Consider the following 24825-nt stretch of genomic DNA (forward strand, 5'->3'; position numbering starts at 1 on the left):
TAAATCCGAAAAAAGAAATTTTTAATTCTATTGTTAGTTGCGAAACTTGCACTTATTGGTGTTCTATTTATATATATCTTTTTGTGATGCTTCTTCTATTTTCAATAACCGAAGTTCAAATATTAATTTAGCCAAAACTCAAATTAAATCAATTAGATCACCCATAAAATATGACGGAAATGAAACTCCTTCCGGACTAATTGAATGATGCAAATGCTACTGAGACACGAGGAATAAAATTGGAATGGCTATGACTATGGATATGACAGCGGCTATGGCCACAGCAATGATAACGATGATAGTAAAACCAGCAATGAAACTAACAGTAAATGTAAAAGTACCCATAAAAGCAATAGAAACAGCAACAGAAGCTATAACTGTAGTGATGACAATAAACACATCATATATTTCATTAAACATGTCTGAGCTTTACATTTTGGGGGAAGCCTTTAAAATTATCCATCAAAGAAGAACTAGTAAAGGTAAAGAAACGTACCAAGAAAAGCGAAGAGAATATTAACCATGTTTTATCTTCTTGAGTTGTACCTCAATTTTGCAAGAAATCTAGGGGATTTTGGTAGTATACTCTATTGTTTAAAACATTAGCATATGCGTATCTTCCTACACTTATTGTTGGACACCTTGACTACCAAACTCTCATGTGAAAAGATAAAAGAGATGATAAATGGTTAATTATAGGCAAGTTTTTCAAGCATTTTGAAAAGATTAGGCAGGTTTAGGTATCACAATGGATTCATATAGGGACAGCGTTTTTTTTTTTTTTTTCAACTGATCTTGCTCAGTCAATTGTGAGCACTGTTGTTGGAACAATCTTGAGTCGCATCGCGGCAGAATCAAAGTATACAGTTTATCCGAAACCTCGCAAATAGCACACTCATAAAGAAACCATTATAGGTAACATCGGGTTGAATCCAGAACAAAAGCCTAGTTAACGACAACCCTCGTCGATAAACAAATTAACAAATTTAGCAGAACATTTTTTTCTGTAACTTGAATTATTAACAGAAGCTTTTTTAGGAATCAATTCGTTGATCTTGGACATTGCATCAAAGTACTTAAGAAAAAAAAACAAGAAGTACAAAGGAAACTGGTGTCAAAGGCATCTCTTTAATGAATCATACATTTACGGGATAATAAATAGACTTGGCAGGTTACAGTTTTAGTCAATCATTGTAAAATTGCCACCATTGCATTCAACACAGTAAGTCGTGATATCTAATGTTGGTTGTTAGGGTAAACATGATTAAGAGAAATAACATCTACATTCTAATATTAAAAAAAAAAAAATAGCAATAGTTGAGCTTTTCAAAACTGAGTGATTATGATGTGAGAATTCATTATTAAGGTTTCTAAACCCGATAAAAGGTTGTTCTGGGATTTTTTTTCTTGTTCTTTAACCATCCAACGGTTGCTTTTAATTTGAAATCATATAGTTTTTGCATCGAGGTATTCGATAAAAACCGTGCCTTGAATTCTATCATGTCGTCATGGTGCAGAACAACAAGATGAAATTTTCATTAACCCTCGTAAGTTGGCATACATCCGTGTAAAGGAAGCAAACCAATGTTTTAAATCATATAGACTTTTTTTTTTTTGGAAACATTTAAAAAAGTTAATTTATTATGGAACAAGAAAAAAACAAACTAAACAATTGAGAGTTTTATTCGTTGTCAATTGCGTGAGTGAAACAAGAGTTAAACACACAAACTGGAAATAGTACAAGACGCAAAATCAAAGCAGAATGAGGTAATTTGGGAACTTTTGTGTTTTTTTAGTTGAGTTTAGTCCTTGTATGACTGTTCTAGAAGACTTGATTGAACAATGGAATGGTCCCGCCTTTGATTTATGTAAGTTCCTGAAATTGGTCTAAAAAAGAGGGTTACGCACGATGGGTATAGGAATAAGGTTTGAATCAATGAGGTAATTAAAACTAGCCCTTTATTGAAAAGTAATGTATTACAAAAAAGTCTTACATCTACAGCCAACCAATAGTTTGAAGTAATCCCATTCAAACCAACATAGACATCGAAGTATAGGAAAGGATAGAGTGATCCTAGGAGATTTTTTTTTTTTTTTTTCAAAAAAATCCAATATGAAGAGAAAAAAAAAACTGTAGACGCTACCAAACTAAATTTCAGCATAGATCCGCCTTGACTCTGATTTGTCTGCATTTTTCCCGCCTTAAGAATAGTCTATGCATAAATGCAAAATCAATTGATAAGAAAGAGTAGCATTGGTACCACTGTTGTTGTTTCTTTTCCAACAATATAAGGGAAGTCTAGATCTGCAAGACCTATCTTTTCCTGTTTAGTTATTGGTTTCGTTGGATAATGATGATAACGAGAAAAATAAAAGTGATCACAAATATTAATTGGTCACTGATCGGAAAATTCTAATTATGACATCATGATGATAAATTGCGGAAAGCGTGAAGGGGATAACAGCAACAACCAGTCGATGGAAACTGTGTGTTTCTTTTTTGTTCACCAGTGTAGAATGAAATAAATTTTAAACATGTCAAAGCAGGAGGGCTTCGAGATTCTAATGGAGGAACTCTCTATGGTTGCGAAAATATATATCATCACTAGTAATGACAGTACGTCTAACAAAAAAAACAAGAACAACGTATATTTTTATACGAAAAGAAAAATCAATTAAAATTATATATTATTAGGTACAATTTTTAATTAAAAGAATTGAATTAAAGTAATAATTGTTTATGGAACAGTCACAGACCACCTATTTCACCACACTTTTTCTTCATCCTTTTTAACGGCTGTTCTGGCCATATAAATTAAAAATACAAATAAAATAAAAAAAAAAAAGTCGAGGTATAACATGCCCCCCCCCCCTTATTTACTGAAGTGTTTCTTGATTCACTCAATTAAGGGGCATTTCTTTGTAGGATCATCGGTCAAAATATGTTCATCCAACCAATCTTTACCACTAAATCTTAAACCACATGGACATGTCCCCCAATGATTTAATTTATCACTCAAGTTATGTAATCGTTTGATTGAAGAGTCATCAAATGTGAAATGTCGATTTAATAAATGCTTTTTATAATCGTATGGTCGATTGAATTTCCCCAGTTTATGTCGACATTGGCGTTTGGGGAAAACACAATGGAAACGGGCATCTACTTGATGAGTCCTCAAGTGTCGTGTCATATCTCTAGTGATTCTTTTCCCACAAATAGTACATATCTTATGATCAACAAATCTACTCTCAACTAATGGAACAACAATGTTGGCATTGGAGTTGACCAATGACGTCACGTCAGGGTATCGGTTGACATCGATGTTGGTGGTTACATGAAACGGCATTGTATTACGAGTAGCTGTAGTAGTGGTAGTACTAGTAGAAGAAGACGACGTATTACGAGTGGTAATTTCTGATGGTGGTATTGGATGGGAAGGAGGTTGATTGTCATGGCTAGACCAAACATAATGTTGTTGGGACTCTGTCTCGGGAATTGAATACGTAGGTGGTGGGGGAGGCGGTGGTTGTAAAATTGACGAATAGTAGGCTCTTGAGGAATGTAATGATACAGGAGGATTTTTTGGTTCATGAACGTAGGAATGTGAGTGTAGCAGGTCGTCGGGTATAGTCTGACCAAAATAATGTTGATACAGAGGTACTGAATGTGTTTGTCGTGGGAGTGGCGCCAGTGCATGTGCTTGTGTTACAGTTGGACCTGGCTGGGCGTACAGCTGTTGTCCCGATGGTATCCCAGAATCGGTGGAGACAGGTTGTTGATATTGAGAACTACCTGGTAAACTGCTCAGAGGCATCACATACGAACTAGGCAATGTCTCGGTAGTGGTGGTGTACTCATAGGTTGACGGGACTTGAGAAGGAACTGGGATATTGTCTGATTTCTGTTGTTGTTGCAGCTGCACTGACTGCAACGGCTGCTCTTTTTGGTTTTGTTTCTGTTGTATTGTGTTTGATGATGCGTTAATAGATTGTTGTGGGCTCTCTTTTGTTTCCATTTCGTGATATCAAAATCCAAGCTTGTATGATTATTGGCGTAAACTTGAAATTCCATTTACTTATTGTAACTTGATATGCAATAAAAGAAAAACAAAAAAAAGAATTATAAAAAAATTTAAAGGTGTTCTTTATTTTCAAATAATCAATAGAATTGAATCTTTTGCGGTATAATGAAACTGGAGAATTAAAAAAAAAAAAAAAAAAAAAAATTTGGTGATCTGGAAGGGAAATGATTGACAAGAAATGAAGTTGAAATTGAAATTAGTTTAAACGAATGACTTTCTTTCTCTAATTAGAATAGTAATATAACGATAAAGGAATGACTAGATAAATAGGAAACAGAATTTGAATGATATAACGAGTTGAAAGAAAAATTTAGAAATACAAAAAATTTGTGCTGATCCGGTGTCTATATATATATGATATGGAGTATTTGTAATTATGTTTTAGCAAGGTACACCAACCAACCAACTGGAATTTCAATAATTCATTTATTCATTCATTCACCCAATTTTCTTTTTTTTTTTTCTATTATAAAACGTAAGTGTATGTAGAATTAAATGGAATAACCCAACTAAAGAAAAATTAGACTAGATATGTTTGGTTTAATTTTTTGTTTTGTCACTAAACCTAACTTTGCCGAATTTAATTACATTTTTGTTGCCGTTTTCGCTCGCCTTTCATGTTCCGGGACTAGGTGTTGGGTTAGGGATGTTAGGAACAACAGAGTGGGTGTGTAACTAGGAGAATTTACACATGTTACATAGTGGTAGGAGCAAAATGGATCATTCCGGCAGAATAAATTGAGAAAGAATATGCAATGTAGAAGTGGCTAAAAGTTTTTCTTGGTTGTCGCAAAAAAAAAAAAAAGGGTAACAATGGCGAATTCATTTTTTTATTCTACCCCTCCCACCAATTTCTTCTTTAAAGAAATAAAGAACAAGTTAAAAATAGATCCCTGCCTCACCCTCAAATTCCATTTATATTTTATTTTAACACAAACACAAACGCTCAGACGACATAAACCGGGAATACAAAACTTATAATACCTACACCAAATCGTAAAAGCCTCACATTATAACGACAGACAACCAAATGAATTTGAGTTGGTTAAATTCTTCTAACTATACTTTGTCTAGCCGTGGATTTCTATGCATGACTTTTTAATAATAGACGTATTATGTTCGGTGAGTTAATTGACAATTCTTATTTCCTTCTCGATTCACCAACTCCAAACTCATGGTGGTAGATAAATTCTTTAACCAACAAAAGAAAATCAACTTCTGAAAAAAGATCTGAAATTGCTAGTGAATCAGAAGTTTCAGATTGCTATCAATGCAGCAATTTAAGCGGTGGCGGTGATAGAAAGAAAGAAAAAAAAAAAAAAAAAGATCCGCCATTATATTGCTATGGGGTTGCTATATAATATTTGTTACACTCTTGAATGAGTCCAGATTTCAAAAGTTTTATTTTTTACGTGGTCACAACTGAAACACATTTCATTTTGCAGAAGGTGCTTCATAAACTCCGCTGTAATATTTCTACTGAAATATAATTGCGTGTACTTGTTATCATTTCAATTTAGTAATAGAAGAGTAGACGAGGGTAGAAATTTTGAGAATAAGAAAACAGCCCCCAGCGAAATGGTCTGTATTACTTGCAGATACGTACCAATCTGGGTAAAATTGTATAGGTTGGAAACTCAAAGAAAACCAACACCATCAGTGTGAGTTTATTAGGCTTGGTCTAGTTGTCTGTGAAATATCCCTTTTTTTAACACAAGTTCACCAGATTGTTTGACTAGAGTATTTAGCACATTGGAAATTATGAAATATTTTCTTGCCCTTCTTTCAATTTTTTTTTTTGGTTTAGTCCTTTTCTTTTGAGATAGAGGGCACGATGAGAACTGGTAGATAATCATGATCTGTGATTGATCTGGCTATATTGATATTGATATTGATCAACTACCAAAAAAAGAATGCTAGCTTTATATGTTAGAATTGATTAATCGATATAAATCAAATCATGATTTACATTTTAAAAAACAACCTTGAATAATAATCTCACAAAACTAAGAGCAAAGTTCTATAAGGGGGTGAAATCGACAAAGATCTGCAGGAAATAATACTACTAAATTAAATTAAATTAAATTAAATTAAATTAAATTAAATTGGTTGCTTCCATTTTTCTTTTCTTTGGATCTGCAACTCCTGTTTCTTCTTCTTCTTCCCTTTGTAAACTTGTAACAAGACCGAATTGTAACAACATAGCCTTTGATAATATATACATTTTGTTTCCATGCAATGTCAGATCTCGTAACCACCGGAGTTTCAAAACCAAGACTCCCTTGGTTTTTCTTTCACATTTGAAATTCTAAACCATAAAGCAAGACAATGTTGAATATTATTGTATGATTAGTCAAGGTACAGCATTACCAGTAAGATATGAAAGAATAAAAAAGAAGATCAAGTGTTATTCTTGAGTAGTAATTGAAGATTACGTCCACCTATTTGATTTGTGCAACACATTTTTGATTGATACAGGGCACCCAATGTACATAGCAGTCTAATATGCATATATGTGGGTGAGAGAGAGGGAGACATTGCAAGATATCACCTGAGGTCTTCTATCTGCAAAAAAAATAACGTAATTGACAATATTAACACCTGTTTCAAAAAGAATTAGCGAAGTATCCTAAAAATAGCAATATATTTTTGAAAATATGGAATCAACTGTGGGACTAGCAATGATTCAACGACTATATGTATAACCTAAACCTATGTGACTAGTTTGTTCTGTTGTTGATGAAGGAATACCATTATGATTGTTGGGTATTGGTATTTTGGCGATTATGTCATTCTTTACTTCTAAATATAGTAAAGTTATTTTACTCTTTATATTTTGTGTAGTAAGAATATGTATATGCTGACTCAAGATTGAAGTATCTCCTTCTTGGAACACTGTTAATAGATTGCCGAGTTAGATACAGTTAGATTTAGCCACTCCTATAATTGTGTAGTAGGTGCGTAAGATAGGTCATACTTGATTGTTTGGGCCATTATATTTCCTGTGTTTGTCTCTCACCAACCAGAAACCTAGCATAAGGAAAACAACCTGATTTTCTGATAATTGTTACAACATCCATATCCATTCATCACAACATAAAACGTGATCAGGAAACAACAATTGCACGAAAATTCGCTTAAATAGGAATACTACTACTAAGATATGTACAAATGACATGTTTATTCTGTAGTTTCCACCCCCTTCTGGTGCACAATTTGTTGAACAATTGTAATTCAATTTCTAACTAGAATTGTCTTCCAAAAATCAAGTAACTGCAAACGAGAGAAACAGAAAAATAATAATAATAAAACAATGACAATGACAATGACAACTTGAAACAATAACAAAGAAAGAAAGAAAGGGGATAATAATAATAATAATAATAAAGTGGAGGCAAGAGTAAGTAAAGGAAATAAATGAACAAGCTATATATAGAAACATCATTTAAATGCAAGTCATTTATTCTTCTTTTTTGGCTACTGTTCATTGGTTTCAAAGAGAAAAAGCATTGATTTCGTTGCACTATTTGAAGTTCAAAAAAAAAAAAAAAACATCCAACAGTTTTTATAATTCTAGACTCTCAACCTTTGCCCTAGTAGTAGTTATTGTCTCTTTGACATATATAACATTTACCTTGATTTGGAAGTTGATTTTTAATTGGTTGGTTGATTGTAAGTTAAGTCCTTTGTAATACTGAGCCATATATGTCAAATCCCGCCTTGACTCTGAAACACAATTGCAAAATGCAACACAGTAGCAGAGAGAGAGAGAAAAAAAAAAACTTACATGAGAATTACAACATGCTACCAAAAGATGAAATTTGTTCTTCAAAATCTATATGTAATGCTTGATTGATTTATTGATTGATTGTAATATTATAGAATCATTATTATTATTTGGTGTGGCTATGTAAAAGACTAACTTGTTTTCAAAATTATCAAAAACCAAATGTTTCTATTATGAATTTTGGGTGCGAATGGAAAAAGAATGGCTCTACATAGGCTAGTTGACTATAATGAATAGTAATATTTGTTGTAAGTTTTTTCAGTAAATAAAGAATAGCTAACAGTACCAAATTGAATAAATGAAAACTAGATCAATTAAAGTAAATTAATGATTTTTTTAAATTTGATGGTTTGTTGAAAATTGAAAATAAAATTTTCCTTCTGATTTTTCAATGAATTTCTACAAAAAAGCATCGAATCTAACAAACCAATTACTATTACCATCTTAAATCAAACCATTTTTGTCAGTCAAGTAACGAGAGATACCGCCTTAATTGATGAAGTCTCTACGATAAACTTAATCTTTAGTAAGAACAAGTTAAAGATTCCGAATCAAAGCAATAAGATTAAATGTTGGAATAAAATGAAGGCAAATAATGATATTCGTTACTCCCTAGCTTTTAATTTGACATAGATTGAATGGACAATAATCCTAGTTATACTAAATAATCTCGGGCGCTCGGCTATAACCATCGTCGAAGAAATAGCAACAATAAATAGTTTAATTAATTTGGACGATAATACTAATAACAACAACAACATCAGCACATGGGTAAGATCCATTTTACAATAAAAGTTTGAGATTTGTTTCCATATTAAACAGATTTCTTGTTTGTGCCGAATAACAAAAACCAAGAGAATAAAGTTTATACTAAAAGTTTATATATATTAAAGTGAATAATTAATTGATTAATTAACTTACCAAGTATAAGTTGTAGAATTATAAGCCTTGTTTGTTGATTTGAATCGATACAATTGGTTAATCATAATCATAATCATATATTATAGTTTTTTAGTACGGTTATAAAACAAAAAACCTTGTAGTTATTATTTTTTCATTCTTTGTGAGAAATGAAAAATGCCGTCTAGGCTATATTGTTCTTATATAAATGTTGAATTCAATGTAAGGTTAGATTATAATATTTCAATCTTCGTCAAATAGTATGTACCGTACAATATTGTCAAATACTCTGATTTGTGTAGCACGGGTTGTCAACAACCAAGCTCGCAAACAAGGAGGAGAAAAACGTCAAAGGAAGTCGTATAAATACATACAAGATAATTGAAAAGAGTTGTTAAACTTCCTGCTTTGGTTCTCCTATTTTGATATAATTGGTTTTAAGATTTCTGGTTCAATTCTAAGTATTGTGGCTTCCTGATTCACACTCAAAGTCTTTTTCTTTTACTAAATTTCATGGTTTTTTTTTTTGTTTTTTGTTTTTTGTTTTGGTTGGGTGGAATTGTGAAATAAAATTTGTGATTCATTCCAACTTTTATTGTATTTTAATCAAAGTGGTTTAAATTCTGTAATTTTAGAGCAAGTGATATGTTAGACAAGAAATGTGGATCAATGATGACGTAGTAGCAAGATAACAGAAGTTGAAATTGTGACAGGTATGCTGGTTGATTTGCAAGGCTGTTAGAGATAAAGATGACGTGGGGCTTAACCGTTGCTAATATTAGAATTGATGAGTTGTCGTCGTTGTTGTACGAAATATGAAGATCATCAATATCAATATCCAACATCATCAACTGTATTCAATTAATGTATGTGATTTATGCAGGAAGGACAAAAAATTAAACAATAGAGGTTACCAAATTCGATCATAAAGACAAGCAAAAAAAAAAAAATAGTACTTGAAAAAAAAAAAAAAAGAAATACAACACACCAAGAACCGCCCAAAAATTTCAGTTTATTTCTTTGCAAAAAGTTTAATGAAGTTGTAATAAATATTATTATAGAAAAACCAAGTTATAGTAGTAGTAGTTAATGGTTAGTGATAATTAAAGATTCGGGATTAAAAGTGGGATATTATTGATAGAATATGAATTGTCAAAGTTCCCAATTCGTATAGAAAATAGTCGAAAATGTAACGAGAGAGAGAGCGACAACTTCTAAAAGAACTATTTGTTAGTAAGTAAATTATTTATTATTTATTACCAGCCAACAACGACAAGGACAAAGAAATAAAATTATTTAATTTCTTAGTTTTGTGTTACATTAACAAAAAGAACCCAAAATTTGGCCATTTTCATTTTTTTTTTTTTCCTTTTTTACACGAACTAATTATTAAATTATTTTAATATCTACCATATGTCTTACCATAATGTTTCATATAATAATATAATATATAAACAAACTCCAATTCCCCCATCTTAATTTCACTGTAAATTTTTTTTTTTGATTTTTTTTTTTTCCCCCTTTTTCCCTTTTGAAATTTTCTTTTGAATTTTTGTTTTTTTTTTTTCAATTTCTTTCAAACTTCATTTATATCAACCCAGTACTTAACTTTAGTCGTTCCTTCAAACATTTCAATTTACTCAAAAGTAATCACTACTACTACTACTATTACTACAAAGTAACTTACCCAATCGTTAAACTAGATATAAAGTTAAATCCAACTACAACTTTTACATTCATTTTCAAAATTATAGTATAACTGATTGTTTTCTTACCTTTAGGTATGTATATATTTGATGTTCTTAACCTATCATAAACTAGTATTTCTTCCTCGTTTCTTCAATCAGAAATTTTGGTGACAAATAATCAAGTATTCAATTTTGAATGGTTCTACCTTTTCCAACCATAGCAAGCAAATAGAATGACAAATCTACAACAACTTGATATATTACTCAATACTATCAATATCCTACAACACTAATAATTCTACAACAACCCAACAAACAGTTTACAATAGTTCTCATCACTTACACTAAGTTACCATATCATCTTGATATCATTCTTTTTTTGGGTAACCCTTTGCATGATTCTGATGAAGAATTTGTCATAGATGGGCACAGCTGTTGCCAGTTCAATTTATTTTGCATTGTTTCATTGACAAGTAATGGTTGTTACACAAACACCAAAAAATAATTTATGCTACCAAAAGCCTTTGTTTTGTTTTTACTTTTCTCGTCATCATATTATATGCAGTACATCCAGCATTATTATTAATTTTTTGGCATTGAGAAAAAATGGCGTCGTCTAATTTACATGCAGGAATATATTGTTCATTCAACAGCTGAAATTCACATTGTATTATTATTGTTTCACAAAGACACGCCCTAAAATTACTCGGTTGTTTTTTCCCCCTTTTTGAATACGCACACATTAGGTACATTTTTTTTTTTGATTGATATCTAACCCTTTTGTTGCCAATTCACTACTAAAACAATTTATTTTTTTTTTCTCACATTGTTTGCTACCAATTTCACAATTTGTCTCACATTTGTCATGCAATAGAATCAATGTTTACACTTGATTTGCACATTTTCTGTTTTTGAAGGCGGAGGGAGTTACAATATAATTTGTTTATATATGTCATCCACCCTTTCAAATGAATTGAAAAAGAAGAAGAAGAAGAAAATACAATCTCATATGAATATATTTTCAATATACTAACATCAATACTATTTTTTTTTTATTTAGTCGTTCCTTTTATAATTTACTTGTTTGTTAGATAGTCTCAACCGTACATTCGTTTTTCAACTACTGTCCTTTCTTTTTTACCAATGAGATTTTCACAAGCTACTGTTTTAGCCTTTGCAGCTTTATCGTTAGCTGCTCCAGCTTTTGAAGCCGACAACAAAAACAACAAAAGAGAAGATTGCGATAGTACTTCTTTCCATGGCCACCACAAACATAAGAGAGCCGTTGTCTACGATTACGCTTATGTTACCGTTACTGTTGATGGAAAAGGTAATCCTGTCACTACTGTTAGTCCAGTTCTTTCTATTGAATCAACTGTCAGTTCTCAAGAAACTTCATCAACTTCTACTTCTATTTCTTCAACTACTACCATTGTTCAAAATGATTCATTGACTTCTGATGAACCAAAAACCCTTTCCCTTCCATCAGGTACTATTAAACCATCTTCATCAGCCACCGAATCTCAATCTCAATCTCAATCATCTTCAACTGGTGGTTCCGGTTCTGGCTCTGGTTCTTCCAACGGTATTGCTGGTGATTTGGCTGCTTACGAAGACCCAACTGAAGAATTCCAAGACGGAGTTTTATCTTGTGATCAATTCCCTTCTGGTCAAGGTGTCATTGCCTTGGATCATTTAGGTTTTGGTGGATGGTCCGGTATTGAAAATTCCGATGGTTCTACCGGTGGTAATTGTAAAGAAGGTTCTTACTGTTCTTATGCTTGTCAAAGTGGTATGTCCAAGACTCAATGGCCAGACAAACAACCAAGTAATGGTGTTTCCATTGGTGGGCTATTATGTAAGAATGGTAAATTATACAAATCCAACTCCAGATCCAACTACTTATGTGAATGGGGTGCCAAAAAAGCCAATGTTGTCAACAAATTGAGTCAAACTGTTGCCATTTGTAGAACTGATTACCCAGGTACTGAAAATATGGTTATTCCAACTGTTGTTGATGGTGGTAGCACTTCTGTCATTACTGTTGTTGATCAAAGTAGTTATTACACTTGGAGAGGCGGTGCTACTTCTGCTCAATATTACGTCAACAATGCTGGTGTTTCTTGGGAAGATGGTTGTGTTTGGGGTACTGAAGGTTCCGGTATTGGTAACTGGTCTCCATTGAATTTCGGTGCTGGTTATGCCGGTGGTATTGCTTACTTGTCCTTGATTCCAAATCCAAACAACCATGATTCATTGAACTTCAAAGTTAAGATTGTTCCTAAAGATGGTGCTACCGTTAGTGGATCATGTACTTATGAAAACGGTAAATTCAATGGTAACGGTAACGATGGTTGTACCGTTGGTGTTACTTCTGGTGAAGCTAACTTTGTCTTATATAATTAGAGAGATTGAGAAAAGAACAAGATACCCCTACCCCCCCTTTTTTTTTCTTCTTACTTTATATGTTTTAAAAAGAATAGTGTTTGTTTTTAAGTCGAGCCAGTTTTTTTTTTTTGTTGTTGCGTCCTTTTTCCTATGTATAATTTTGGATGATAATCAATATGCTTTGTATTTGCATTCTGCTTGATTTTTTTTTTGTTTTTAGTTTTTATTTTAAAGTAGAAATTTATAGTTTATGTTCTTTACTTTAAATCGTTGTATTATCGTTGTTACTTTTTTTTTAATATATATATATATACTAGAACGTAAATATTTTACATGACAAGTGTGAGTATTAGATATAGTGATAATCTTGTTAACCTTCCCTTTATTTAGGCAATGATTGACCAAAACTTCTCCCATAGATTCTTTGGTGGTGGCACATCAAATTCAATATCATTAATATCTCTTACCCCAGTATCAATATCACATTGATCCAAAGGTATCAACACATTACTCCATTTCCATGCTTGTCTACCAAATCCAAAAAACAAAAAATGAAACATAATCCACCAAACAACAAATACAATTAATGATACATAAGCAGTAAAGAAATCAGTAGCATTAAAATCCCAAAACACTGTAAACCCTTGGATTAACGCTACTGTACACACCAACGTAGCAGCATAGTACGCACTATATGGCATAAAGAAAGCTTTAAATGGTAAAGTATCTCTACTGATACCTCGTTGTTCAAGAACTTGCATAAACCGGATATGACTAACAGAAATAAATCCCCAAGCAATCATCCCTGCTGTGGCAGAAATGTTTAAAAGCCAATTAAAAACAACCATACCATCATTAGAAACTACTAAATATCCCAAGGCACCAAAGGCAGCTGTGAATAATACTGTGATATAGGGAACTCCAGCTTTAGTAGTTTTAAGGAAAAACTTAGGAGCAACTCCCGATTGAGCTAACCCATAGAAAATCCTTGATCCAGCATAAATATTGGAATTACCAGCAGATATAATTGTGGCAACAATTACAGCATTGAAAATGTGTGGTAAAATTTTCGTGCCTGAATTTTCCATAGCAATAAGGAATGGTGAATTTCTTGTGAAACCACCATCTTCTGTAAGTTTGGGGTCATTATAAGGAACCAAAAGACCAATGAAAAGCATACACAAGACATAAAATACTAAAATTCTGAACATAACTTTACGAATAGCACTTCTAAGAGCTCTTGGTGATGCTTCGCCGGCAGTGACAGCAACTAATTCAGTACCTTGGAAAGTAAACACAGAATTAATAAGTCCATTAATAAAGGCAATCACATATTTGCCATTATTTTGTACCAACATCCCATCACCCCAAGCATAACCATTCCGCCAATAACGGAATCCAACTGGTCCAGTTTTACCAGCACCACATACCATGATAAAAGCGTAAATGATCCATCCCAAAACAGCAATCACTTTTATCGATGCCATCCAAAATTCAATTTCTCCATATAATTTTACCGGGAATAAATTGAGTGCAGTTAAAAGAACAAAAAATATCGAGATCCATGCTGCTAGTGGGATAGCATCGGTCCAAAATTGTATGACTTGACCAATGATAGATAATTCCAAAGCAAATGTTATCGCCCATGACCAACCGTATAACCAGCCATTAGCTGCACCACAACTCTTGGATACCCATCTAGTGACGAATTGGGCAAATGAACCTGAAATTGGAATATATGTGGCCATTTCACCAAGTGATTGGGTCACTGAAAAACAAATTGTTGTCACTAATAAGAATGAAATTAATGACATAACCGGACCAGCTACGAATCGTTTGTTAGTAAATTCAATAACCACAGGATATTCAATGATGTAAGGGAAAAAAAAAAAAAAAAAAAAAGACAATTATACATACTTTGTGAAAGTAAATGACCGGTACTAATAAATAATCCAGTTCCAATGGTACTAAATAATTATGTTAACAATTGATAATAATAAAATTAATAGGATTTTGGTTTTTAATTTTGTACATACCCACCAATGGCTATCATTGATACATGTCTTGCCTTCAAATCTCGTTTCACTTCACCAAAGGAATCATATTCGATTACATGTTCATCATTGTTGATTTGATCAATAAAAATCTCATTTTTGTCTGTTGGTGATTGTTCAATATCTTTGTATAATGAATTCTCTGAATCTGTCCCAACACTTTGGTCTTTTTCATTAAGTAATGTCATGATTTACCAAACTAATAGATCAAAGATGGCTAATTTGAAACCAAAAAAAGGAAAGCTTTAAAACCAAGACATCACAAACATTATATATATTGAAACTATAACATGAAATAAATAATAGTCCACCCATCTCTTCCAAGACTATATCTATTATTATTTACAATTGCTATTGTCCTTATTGTACACTTTTTTTTTTTTGATTTTTGGCCCTGGCAATAATAATAGATCAATCTTATTGGTCAAGCTTTTTTTTAAAAAAAAGGGAACAAGAAATATTTGTGTTATTATCCTAACAATAATATTAAACTCATTTTCAGATATTTCTTTTTGTTAAACTAATTATATTTTTCTTGGTTTATATTGTGTGGAAATTATAAATTGTATAATCTTTATTCAACATGGAGGAATTAAAGTTTGGTTCTAATGTAACCCGTGGGATTGTAACGGAAAGCTAAATTGATATATTTACCAGCTAGTAAGTTGTGAATATGTATTTTGTATAACAGGACTAAAACTGTAGTCAGCTTTATTGTGAAACATTTGCAACAATAAGATACAAAAATAAACAATAACAGGAAGACCAGAATAAAATCACATGAAATTAATGTATACTAATTGTGCAAATAATGTGATCTTCATATTTACAAGAAATGTATTCATCTGTGTGTGTATGTGTGCATGTATTTATAGATTGGTCTAGGGCTTTTCCCCACAGAAAAAAAAAAAACTGTAATGATTTGGATATAGACACAAACAACATCAAGGAACCTCTAAGAAGTGGTTTGTTTTCAAATCTCACCCGATTATATAAACTATGAATTATATCTCTTTGTTTGAAAATTAGGCGTTTATTATAAATGACTGCAAACAGATGCAAATTTATAGTACCTATAAAATAAAAGATAATTCTTAATTTCTTTCTTCAACTAAACCCTAGACGCGTATTGTTGAGTAATACCATATTTGTGTGGTCTTTATGGTACACTTGGTAGCCGTATTATTCACATATAGGAACAAGGATTATTGAAAGAATTATAGAACTCTAAAAACTAACGGAAAAGATAAACCAAGGATAGAAGTTTGACTAATGTCTCTCTTTTTATCGTATATAATTCATGCATCAGAATTACGTATCAGGCGATTGATGTGATTCATAACCTATGCAATGATCATCAAAAAAAAAAAAAAAAAAAAAAACGACCAACATGCACATTGTTTGGACTCCCTCATCACAAAACATTTAGCATAATGTCTAACTTCTGGTTTAAAATGTCAATGCCGAGCGACAAAGGCGGTATAATGGCAAAATATTGTCGAGTCACCTGATGTGGTATACATTCCTGAATTTTTAATGTTTATTTTCTAACAACCCTTTTTGCCATGGCTAAAACAGAATAACAACGATTCTATCTTCTTATTATTGGTCGGCTATTTTAGAGATATTCAAATTTACTAAAAAAATCTTGCAAATTCTGTTCAAGAAACTCCGATAGTGACTGGATTTGCGATAGTAAAATGTCAGTGATAATACTAATGTGTTTAATGCTGTATGTTCACTCCTCTAACTGTATTATAAACAGCCTGTTTGTTAATTAGGGAATGTTAACTGAATTAAGAACTACAAGGTGAAATTACCCGTTTCTTAAAAACTAACACCACAAATAAAGTTGGAAAAATTCTAAAGAGGGTGGCTTAAACGCTACAATTGACTAATAATCAAACGAATTGTTCATATACATTACAGTTACGTTATAGATACTGCAAAAAAAAATATGTTTCGATAATAGTAGAGTAATTTAAATAAACAAAAGTGAAAAGAGATAAACATTGGAAAGCCAATCTTTCATTTGGTTTATGATTTGTTCTAAAGATAGTTTTTGTTATTTGTTTCGTCTGGGAACAAGTATTTATTAACTTTAAGGTGGATTTTTTGTATTGACAACAACAGAACTCTGATCTATCTCTGAAACTTAACAGTAACAATTGTCGAAACACTCCCCTATTATAATTTAACTTGAAATTTCATGAATGTCGAAAAACAGGGGAAATAGTTATTCTTTTTTTTTTTAGGATTTTCAATTGAAATTGGCTTCTTGGTGGTGATGTTTGGTTTTGTAAGGGAATTCTAGCCCCACCTTCAAAGTTTTTTTTTTGTCTCCTCTTTTCCAGGGTTTCTAGAACCCTATTTCAAATGAAATAGCAGATTTCCGTAGCCACAATTAACTCCCAACCAACCAAATAACCTGTTCATCCCTTTCAAAAGCTAAGCAGAGACATTTTCAAATTTAGAATTTCTTGTCGGAATATTTAACATATTCGGAGTACTTTATGTTTACGGTAAGTTTTACCTAGGGTGAAAAATTATTTCTTTTTCTTCTCAACTGATTGCATTACAAAATACAAAATTCTTTTTTTCTTGATTTGCAGAAGTAAATGATCAACTCTATTACCATTATCTCATTAAACCCAAGTGGAGATGAAATTGCAGTATTGTCCATTTCACTAGTTCTTATTGTTCTGTAACAAAAATTTTGAAATTCGTACTAGCAAATCAATGGTTTTGTCTCAAAGATAACCAGAACAGCCTCAATCAAACTTTGAAGTAACAAACAAATGCTTAATAGAATGTTCCATTAAACATATATAGGCCAAGTATATCACAAAACTTTGTCTTATTTCAACTAGATTAATGAATTTTTTGTTACTTGTCTTTTCCTTCTATGAACTTGCTTACAGAGTATTGCGGCTAAAACTGCCACTTTTATTATGTGCATAATAATAATAGTAGATTGAAGTGAAGTGAAATTATTGAAAACTAAAAATGTATCATACAGAAAAAGAAAGTTAAGACGATTAACATCATAATTATGTTTAACCAAATTAAAGATCCTTATTGTATATCGTCTACTACTACTACTACTATTTCTAGTACATGCATACATTCCCGGTATCCAATTGTTTTGTTCTTTATAACAAAAAAGAAATCTTGAATTCAGTATATAAATCAGTTGAAATGTCCCACCACCCTTCTAGGAATCTTGTTTTTTTTTTTTATATTTCTCTATCATCTTCAAATTCTATCAATCAGTTCTTTTTTTATTAGTTAGTCAATTTTATTTTATTTAGTTTTCTGAACTTCTATTACCCAATACTCTTTTGCAATGTCGGAATTTTATGAATTTGCTCCAAATGATATCAAGGGATCACCTTATTCGTTGAAAAAACTTCAAGGGAAAATTGTTCTTGTTGTTAATGTTGCCTCTAAATGTGGCTTTTCCCCTCAATATAAAGGTTTACAAGATTTAAAACAGAAATTTGCTGATCAACCAGTGGAAATTATAGGATTCCCATGTAACCAATTTGGTCATCAAGAACCAGGAACAAATGAAGAAATTGAAAAGTATTGTCGAGAATATTTTGGTGTGACTTTCCCCGTGTTAAGCAAAATTGAAACCAATGGGAAAAATGCTGAACCTGTTTATAAATATTTGAAATCTCAAAAACCTGGACTACTAGGATTACATCGAGTAATGTGGAATTTTGAAAAATTCTTAATTGATCAAGATGGTAATGTTGTCGCTAGATTTAGTAGTTTTACTAAACCTGAAACTATTGGATTGCAAATTGAAGAAATGTTAAAGCATCAGGCTTAGAAAGATATGTGTATACCACACATATATATGTGATTGGAGTTTAGATTATCATTCTAATCAATTTCAGATGATAATAATGGTGTTTAGTCTTGTCTTTTTTTTTTAGTTCTTAGTTCTTTCTTTTTTTTTTTTGAAATTTAATAGGTGTTTAGAATAATACAATTTGATTAGTCGATGTTTATCATAAGATTTGTTTAATCAGTAAAGTAAATTTGCACCTATTGTTAATTGTAGATTAATCTATTCTGTATTGTTTTTAGTTTCTTTAGACTCAATTTAAATTTTTTAGTAACATTCAAAATTAGTTGGGCACAATTTCTGTCAAGTGATTGCATAACTATTAGCTGCATAAGCTTTGACAATACGTATATTTGCTAATTGGTCTCCATTACAACAAATAATTTAACCCAATGTGGAAGTCCTCCCTGGAACAATAATTCTATTCTTTGTAGAATCACAACAGACAATACTCAAGGAATAAAATCAAATTATACTTTCGATAATAGGGATTGCCAATCTGTAGTTTTTCTTTGAAAGGGGGCTATTGAATGTTAAACCATGGGTCACACTATGCGTAATATACAGTCTGTGCCGTAAAATTGTCTCTCTTACTCTGATATTAGAAACATTATGATCAAATTCAGTAAAGAGCTACCAGCCAAAAGAATATTTGAGGAACCTGGATCGTTTGGATGTGAAATATTGCCTTTGGAGAGATTTCGATCTCAAGACCAAGCCACTAATGCAGGGAAATAAAAACCATTTCGATCTCAGATAAACTAAAACAAATTTTTGACAAGCAATCTCACCAATTATAGTCAAAAATAGAAAAGTACTTGGATTACGTCAAACTATTCTATGAAAAATACTATTCTAGACCAATATTTAATTACACATCTGTCTAGAATCGGGGTATAGCTTAATAATCGGATTAATCTTATTAATGTAAGTTTTTAGTCGAAACGAAAACACAAATACTATTCAAATTTCAATGTCAACCACATTTCGAGAAGAATGTATGAATGCATCTCATATTCGGATAAATTTTTATATTTCCGCGTGCGCCACGACATCCGGACTTAATGTTTGCGTCAAACACAGATTTTATCTGAGTTTGTAAAATCCGAACTAGATGAGGCTAGACTGATGGCATTAATTATTAATTATCGTAGCAATGGCCCTATTTTTGTATTTGTCAGATGGATTACTGGCTTTTGTTTTGTTTTGATTTTTTTTTTCAACGTAAAAGTTTAACCTTGCCGTGTGTCTTTACAACGGAAACTTTCCTAATTTGTAATCATCACACTCTGATTAGCAAGTTTTAAAAAGAAAACGACTGATCGTTATTTTTTTTTTTTGCTCAATTCCCCAGAACGCATAACATTCTCAATATTATATAAAGACAACTTTATCCCATCCCTTGAATTGTTTTTTTTTTTGCCCTCCTTTCTCTTTTTTTTTCTTTGAATATCTACTGTATAATCTATTCAACAGAACATAAAATGTCTAAATTTTACGAATTAGCTCCAAAAGACGCCAAAGGTGAACCATATCCATTTGAACAATTGAAAGGGAAAGTTGTTCTTATTGTCAATGTTGCTTCCAAATGTGGATTCACTCCTCAATACAAAGGTTTAGAAGAATTGAATAAGAAATTTGCTGATCAACCAGTACAGATCTTGGGTTTCCCATGTAATCAATTTGGTCATCAAGAACCAGGTACTAATGAAGAAATTGGATCATTCTGTTCATTAAATTATGGTGTTACATTCCCAGTATTGGATAAAATCGAAGTCAATGGTGATAATACCGATCCAGTTTATAAATATTTGAAATCACAAAAGAGTGGTGTTTTGGGATTGACCAGAATTAAGTGGAATTTTGAAAAATTCTTGATTGATCAAAATGGTAAAGTTATTGAAAGATTCAGTTCATTGACAAGTCCAGAAAGTATTGGTGCTAGGATTGAAGAATTGTTGAAGAAGTAATTTATGTTTTCGTCATAAGCATTGACAAATTTTAATTCAATATATATATATATATTTATATATGTATTTTCTTTAATAAACTTAATGGGATTATTTTAAATGCACAAACGTAATTATAGTTTTACATCACTGAGAACCGCAAAACGCAAAATTAATGTCATATATCCATTGACGATGAGTTTTGAGAAGATGCCGTTACCTTGAATTCTATTGTACCAATTTAGTATCAATCGATGCGGCCTAAATTTGTTTTGCCCCGTACATAATTTTCTTGAAACGAAACAAAAGCGGGGGAGGAACAACAATGGACTGAAAGTGTCAGAACGCCAACGAACGCCACACGAGAGTGTCAACCAATAACATATAAAAGCACCGAGGCAAGAAGATAAATAACAAGCAAAGACCAAAATGGAAAGAGAAAATTGTCGATCTTTGGAATAAGAGCTTCCACATTATTGGCCAGCAAATGTCATATGATAAGAAGCAACTAGCCAATTAAAAATATTATTATTGCTACAAAGGGAAACAACAATTGGTGATTAAAATTTAATTTAAACATGTTGAACTCTTAGTTGGTGTGAAAAACAAAAACCCAAAGGTGGTTTATTTTGGCGTTGGTCAGTAAATAGAACCAATTTTATTGTAATTAACTATATAAACTCATAAATGATCAACACGTCTACAGCAACAACAACAACAATCATCACCATTTTTTACAATTTCATACTTATTCTTTGTGTACAAATGCTAGATTACCAGAAAATCCTTTCGTTGCTATACTGTCTATAAACTAGGGGCATTGAGATATAACGCTAATCATTCACTAACTAAACACTAAAAGCTTTTCCCTTTTTACTTTGAAACACGTCAATATTTGTATATGTTTCGTAAGATTATTAAATTTGCTATCTGGGCCAATTATAATCAGGATTAATTTTTGCCAATCATTCCTCAGGATCCAAGATTAAAACAAAACAATTATAATGAAGTCATCAAGAGTACATACAGTCAAGTAAAAGAATATTGAATTAAGTTACCCGTAATGTGTGACAAATCCGATTTAGTTTATTATTTGAACAAAGACCCTGACCGATTGGTCCCAGCACACCACGAAACAAAGAATTGTTGGGGGCACAAAAAAAACGATTCAACAAATTATAAATTAGCATCTGCACAATTGAATATTTGTGATAAAACCTATTCTTTTTTGTTTTATGATTAATTGGTTAACCCGTTAAACTAATTTAAAAAGTACTAAATTCATTTATTTTATAAACTTGATAATGTCTTTTAGTTTGTAGAAATTTTTTTTTTTGTTTATCGAAAAGTATAATAAAAACATTTATTTCTTTCTTCTGGTTGTTTGTTTATATGTACAAAATAGTCTTTTCCAACCTCTAACCATGGTGAAAAGCAACATCGAACTGACTTGGGAAACCATGGAATCTACATTCCTGGAAATTCAAAACAAATTCCACGAAATTTATAAACCAATAGAAACAAATGAACCTGAACCTGAAGAGGATAATAGAAACATTAAAAGTGAGAGCCTTGACATTACCGATGATTCTACACTTTCAGTATCACCAATAACCCAACTACTTTATCTTGCACGACTGAAGTTTTACGATTTAACACCCTTAGATAACAACAAATCACCATACCCATTTAAAAATCTACGAGGTAAAGTGGTCTTAATTGTTAATGTGGCATCTAAATGTGGGTTTTCTTTCCAATACAACGGCTTAGAACAATTGAATAAACAATTTGCTAATGATGAGTTTGTGCTATTGGGATTCCCTTGTAACCAATTTTTATGGCAAGAACCAGGCACCAATGATCAAATAGTGACAAAATGTAAAAAGAAATACGATGTGACTTTCCCAATACTAGATAAAATCAATGTCAATGGCGAACAAGCTGATCCAGTTTATAAATATCTTAAAGCACAAAAGGAAGGATTATGGGGGACTAATAGAGTCAAATGGAATTTTGAGAAATTCTTGGTTGATAAAAATGGTAGAGTGGTGGAAAGGTATAGTACATTTACTAGGCCACTAGCAATAATACCAAAAATCGAACAATTGTTAAAAAGCTGAATTGGAGAGATGTATAATTATGTATGAATATTAAAATACTACTACCGTACTGAAAAACATTCCTACGAATGCTTTAATTTTAATTAATTATCCATTAAGTCGTTCTTGACTATATATATATATATACTGTACAAATTACACCATTCAACTATAAAACTAGTACAAAAGTGGTAGGGTGCAAAAAAAAAATTTTGAAAATAAGAATTGAAATCAAGTCATTCGTGACCATTTGTTCATAATTTTTTTTTTTTTTTAATTTTTTAAAATGAAAGAAAAAACTGAAGAAGGCTTATATAACCTATTGGTTTTCTGGACGTAATTTTCTAACTTCCTTACCGACTTTCCAGATTTCCATATTTCTGATAGTTTCTAATTCTTCTTCTAATCTTTCTTTGTAATCAACTCTAGAGTTGAATTCCAAGGATCTCTTGGTTTCAGAACCATTCTTAACAGATTCGTACAAGTCTTCGAAAACTGGTTTCAAAGCATCTTTGAATCTTGGGTACCAGTCCAAAGCACCTCTTCTGGCAGTAGTGGAACAAGCATCGTACATGTAGTCCATACCGTATTTACCAATCAATGGGTACAAGGATTGAGTAGCTTCTTCAACGGTTTCATTGAAAGCTTCAGATGGAGTGTGACCGTTTTCTCTCAAGACTTCGTATTGAGCCAAGAACATACCGTGGATACCACCCATAAGACAACCACGTTCACCATATAAATCAGAGTTGACTTCTCTTTCAAAAGTGGTCTTGTAAACGTAACCAGAACCAATAGCAATGGCCATGGCAATAGCTTTTTCTTCAGCTTTACCGGTGACATCGTTCCAGACAGCGTATGAAGAGTTGATACCTCTACCTTCTTTGAACAAAGATCTGACAGTTCTACCAGAACCTTTTGGAGCAGCCAAGATAACATCAATGTTTGATGGTGGTTCAACGTGAGTCAAATCTTTGAAAACTGGAGAGAAACCATGGGAGAAGTACAAGGTTTTACCTTCAGTCAATTGTGGTTTGATGTGAGACCAAGTTTCAGATTGAGCAGCATCTGATAACAAGTCCATAATGATGGTACCTCTGGAAATAGCTTCGTCAACTTCAAATAAGTTTTCACCTGGGACCCAACCATCTTCAACAGCAGCTTCCCAAGAAGAACCTTTTCTAACACCAATGATAACATTCAAACCGTTATCTCTCAAGTTTAAACCTTGACCGTAACCTTGGGAACCGTAACCAATTAAGGCAAAGGTATCATCTTTAAAGTATTCCAATAATCTTTCCTTTGGCCAGTCAGCTCTTTCGTGGACAATTTCTTCAGTACCACCAAAGTTGATGGTTTTAACACCACGGATTGAGGTGATTGGAGTCATAGCTTTGGCAGCAGATGAAGCAGCAGTGTATCTGGTGGTAGCATTGGCCAATAAGGAGAAAGTTCTCTTGGACAAAGTAGCTTTGGCAGTGGCTAATCTAGCCATTCTCATAGAAGTAGTTCTGAAAGACATTGCTGATATTGAATAAATATTAAGAAAATATATAGTTCTTTCTTATTGTTGAATAAAGAGAAAAAGGAAAAGAAAGGAAAAGAAATCTGAAAAAAAAAAAATTCTAGGGAGGAAGGAGAATATCAGGGGGTTTATATGGTCGAAAAAAAAACCAGAGAACGATATTTGCTGTCCCGCTCAAACTGAAAGGTTTGTCGAATTGAAAATTTTTCATTCAATGATTCATTCGATCCTGTACACAAGTGTTGCGCGATGCAGGCCCTGTAGCGGAATAGCTCAGATTTTGCCTTTTTTTTTTTCGTTGTGTAAATAGGATCAGCGGAAAAGGCAAATAATCAAATATCATGATAACTGCAAAAGGCATCACAAAGAGAACACTTGCCAAACTTGAAAGGCAAAAACAACAAATGTTTAGTGATCATTCTTTAGTTGAGCAAGAATTTATCTTTCAGGTTCTCCGTTACAGCTTCTTTTTTAATTAGAATTTTGCATTTCATGAG

The 24825-nt window shown here is 32.1% G+C and overlaps 7 protein-coding genes across 7 annotated transcripts; 4 read left to right on the plus strand and 3 right to left on the minus strand. All coding sequences in view use genetic code 12, as the record gives it.

Moving 5' to 3' along the window:
- Positions 1-2897: 2897 nt before the first annotated feature.
- Positions 2898-4016, minus strand: CD36_60770 (uncharacterized protein; the record flags this gene model as incomplete). The annotated part of the gene is made up of 1 exon (XM_002420829.1): positions 2898-4016. The coding sequence occupies one exon, from the start codon at positions 4014-4016 to the stop codon at positions 2898-2900; it is 1119 nt and encodes a 372-aa protein (XP_002420874.1).
- A 7584-nt stretch (positions 4017-11600) lies between these two features.
- Positions 11601-12863, plus strand: CD36_60800 (Septation protein SUN4 [Precursor], putative; the record flags this gene model as incomplete). Its single annotated transcript, XM_002420830.1, has 1 exon — positions 11601-12863. One exon carries the CDS (start codon positions 11601-11603, stop codon positions 12861-12863), a length of 1263 nt encoding a protein of 420 aa, XP_002420875.1.
- A 368-nt stretch (positions 12864-13231) lies between these two features.
- Positions 13232-15087, minus strand: CAN1 (basic amino acids permease, putative; the record flags this gene model as incomplete). Its single annotated transcript, XM_002420831.1, has 3 exons — positions 13232-14670; positions 14763-14812; positions 14882-15087. The coding sequence occupies 3 exons, from the start codon at positions 15085-15087 to the stop codon at positions 13232-13234; spliced, it is 1695 nt and encodes a 564-aa protein (XP_002420876.1).
- Positions 15088-18245: 3158 nt separating this feature from the next.
- On the plus strand, positions 18246-18737 carry CD36_60850 (hydrogen peroxide resistance protein, putative; the record flags this gene model as incomplete). Its single annotated transcript, XM_002420832.1, has 1 exon — positions 18246-18737. The coding sequence occupies one exon, from the start codon at positions 18246-18248 to the stop codon at positions 18735-18737; it is 492 nt and encodes a 163-aa protein (XP_002420877.1).
- A 1502-nt stretch (positions 18738-20239) lies between these two features.
- Positions 20240-20725, plus strand: CD36_60860 (hydrogen peroxide resistance protein, putative; the record flags this gene model as incomplete). The annotated part of the gene is made up of 1 exon (XM_002420833.1): positions 20240-20725. One exon carries the CDS (start codon positions 20240-20242, stop codon positions 20723-20725), a length of 486 nt encoding a protein of 161 aa, XP_002420878.1.
- A 1403-nt stretch (positions 20726-22128) lies between these two features.
- CD36_60870 (hydrogen peroxide resistance protein, putative) lies at positions 22129-22824 on the plus strand (the record flags this gene model as incomplete). Its single annotated transcript, XM_002420834.1, has 1 exon — positions 22129-22824. One exon carries the CDS (start codon positions 22129-22131, stop codon positions 22822-22824), a length of 696 nt encoding a protein of 231 aa, XP_002420879.1.
- A 298-nt stretch (positions 22825-23122) lies between these two features.
- CD36_60880 (acetohydroxy-acid reductoisomerase, putative) lies at positions 23123-24325 on the minus strand (the record flags this gene model as incomplete). Its single annotated transcript, XM_002420835.1, has 1 exon — positions 23123-24325. The coding sequence occupies one exon, from the start codon at positions 24323-24325 to the stop codon at positions 23123-23125; it is 1203 nt and encodes a 400-aa protein (XP_002420880.1).
- Positions 24326-24825: the final 500 nt, after the last annotated feature.

This window comes from Candida dubliniensis, chromosome 6 (genome assembly GCF_000026945.1).
Source record: "Candida dubliniensis CD36 chromosome 6, complete sequence".
NCBI lineage: Eukaryota > Fungi > Ascomycota > Pichiomycetes > Serinales > Debaryomycetaceae > Candida > Candida dubliniensis.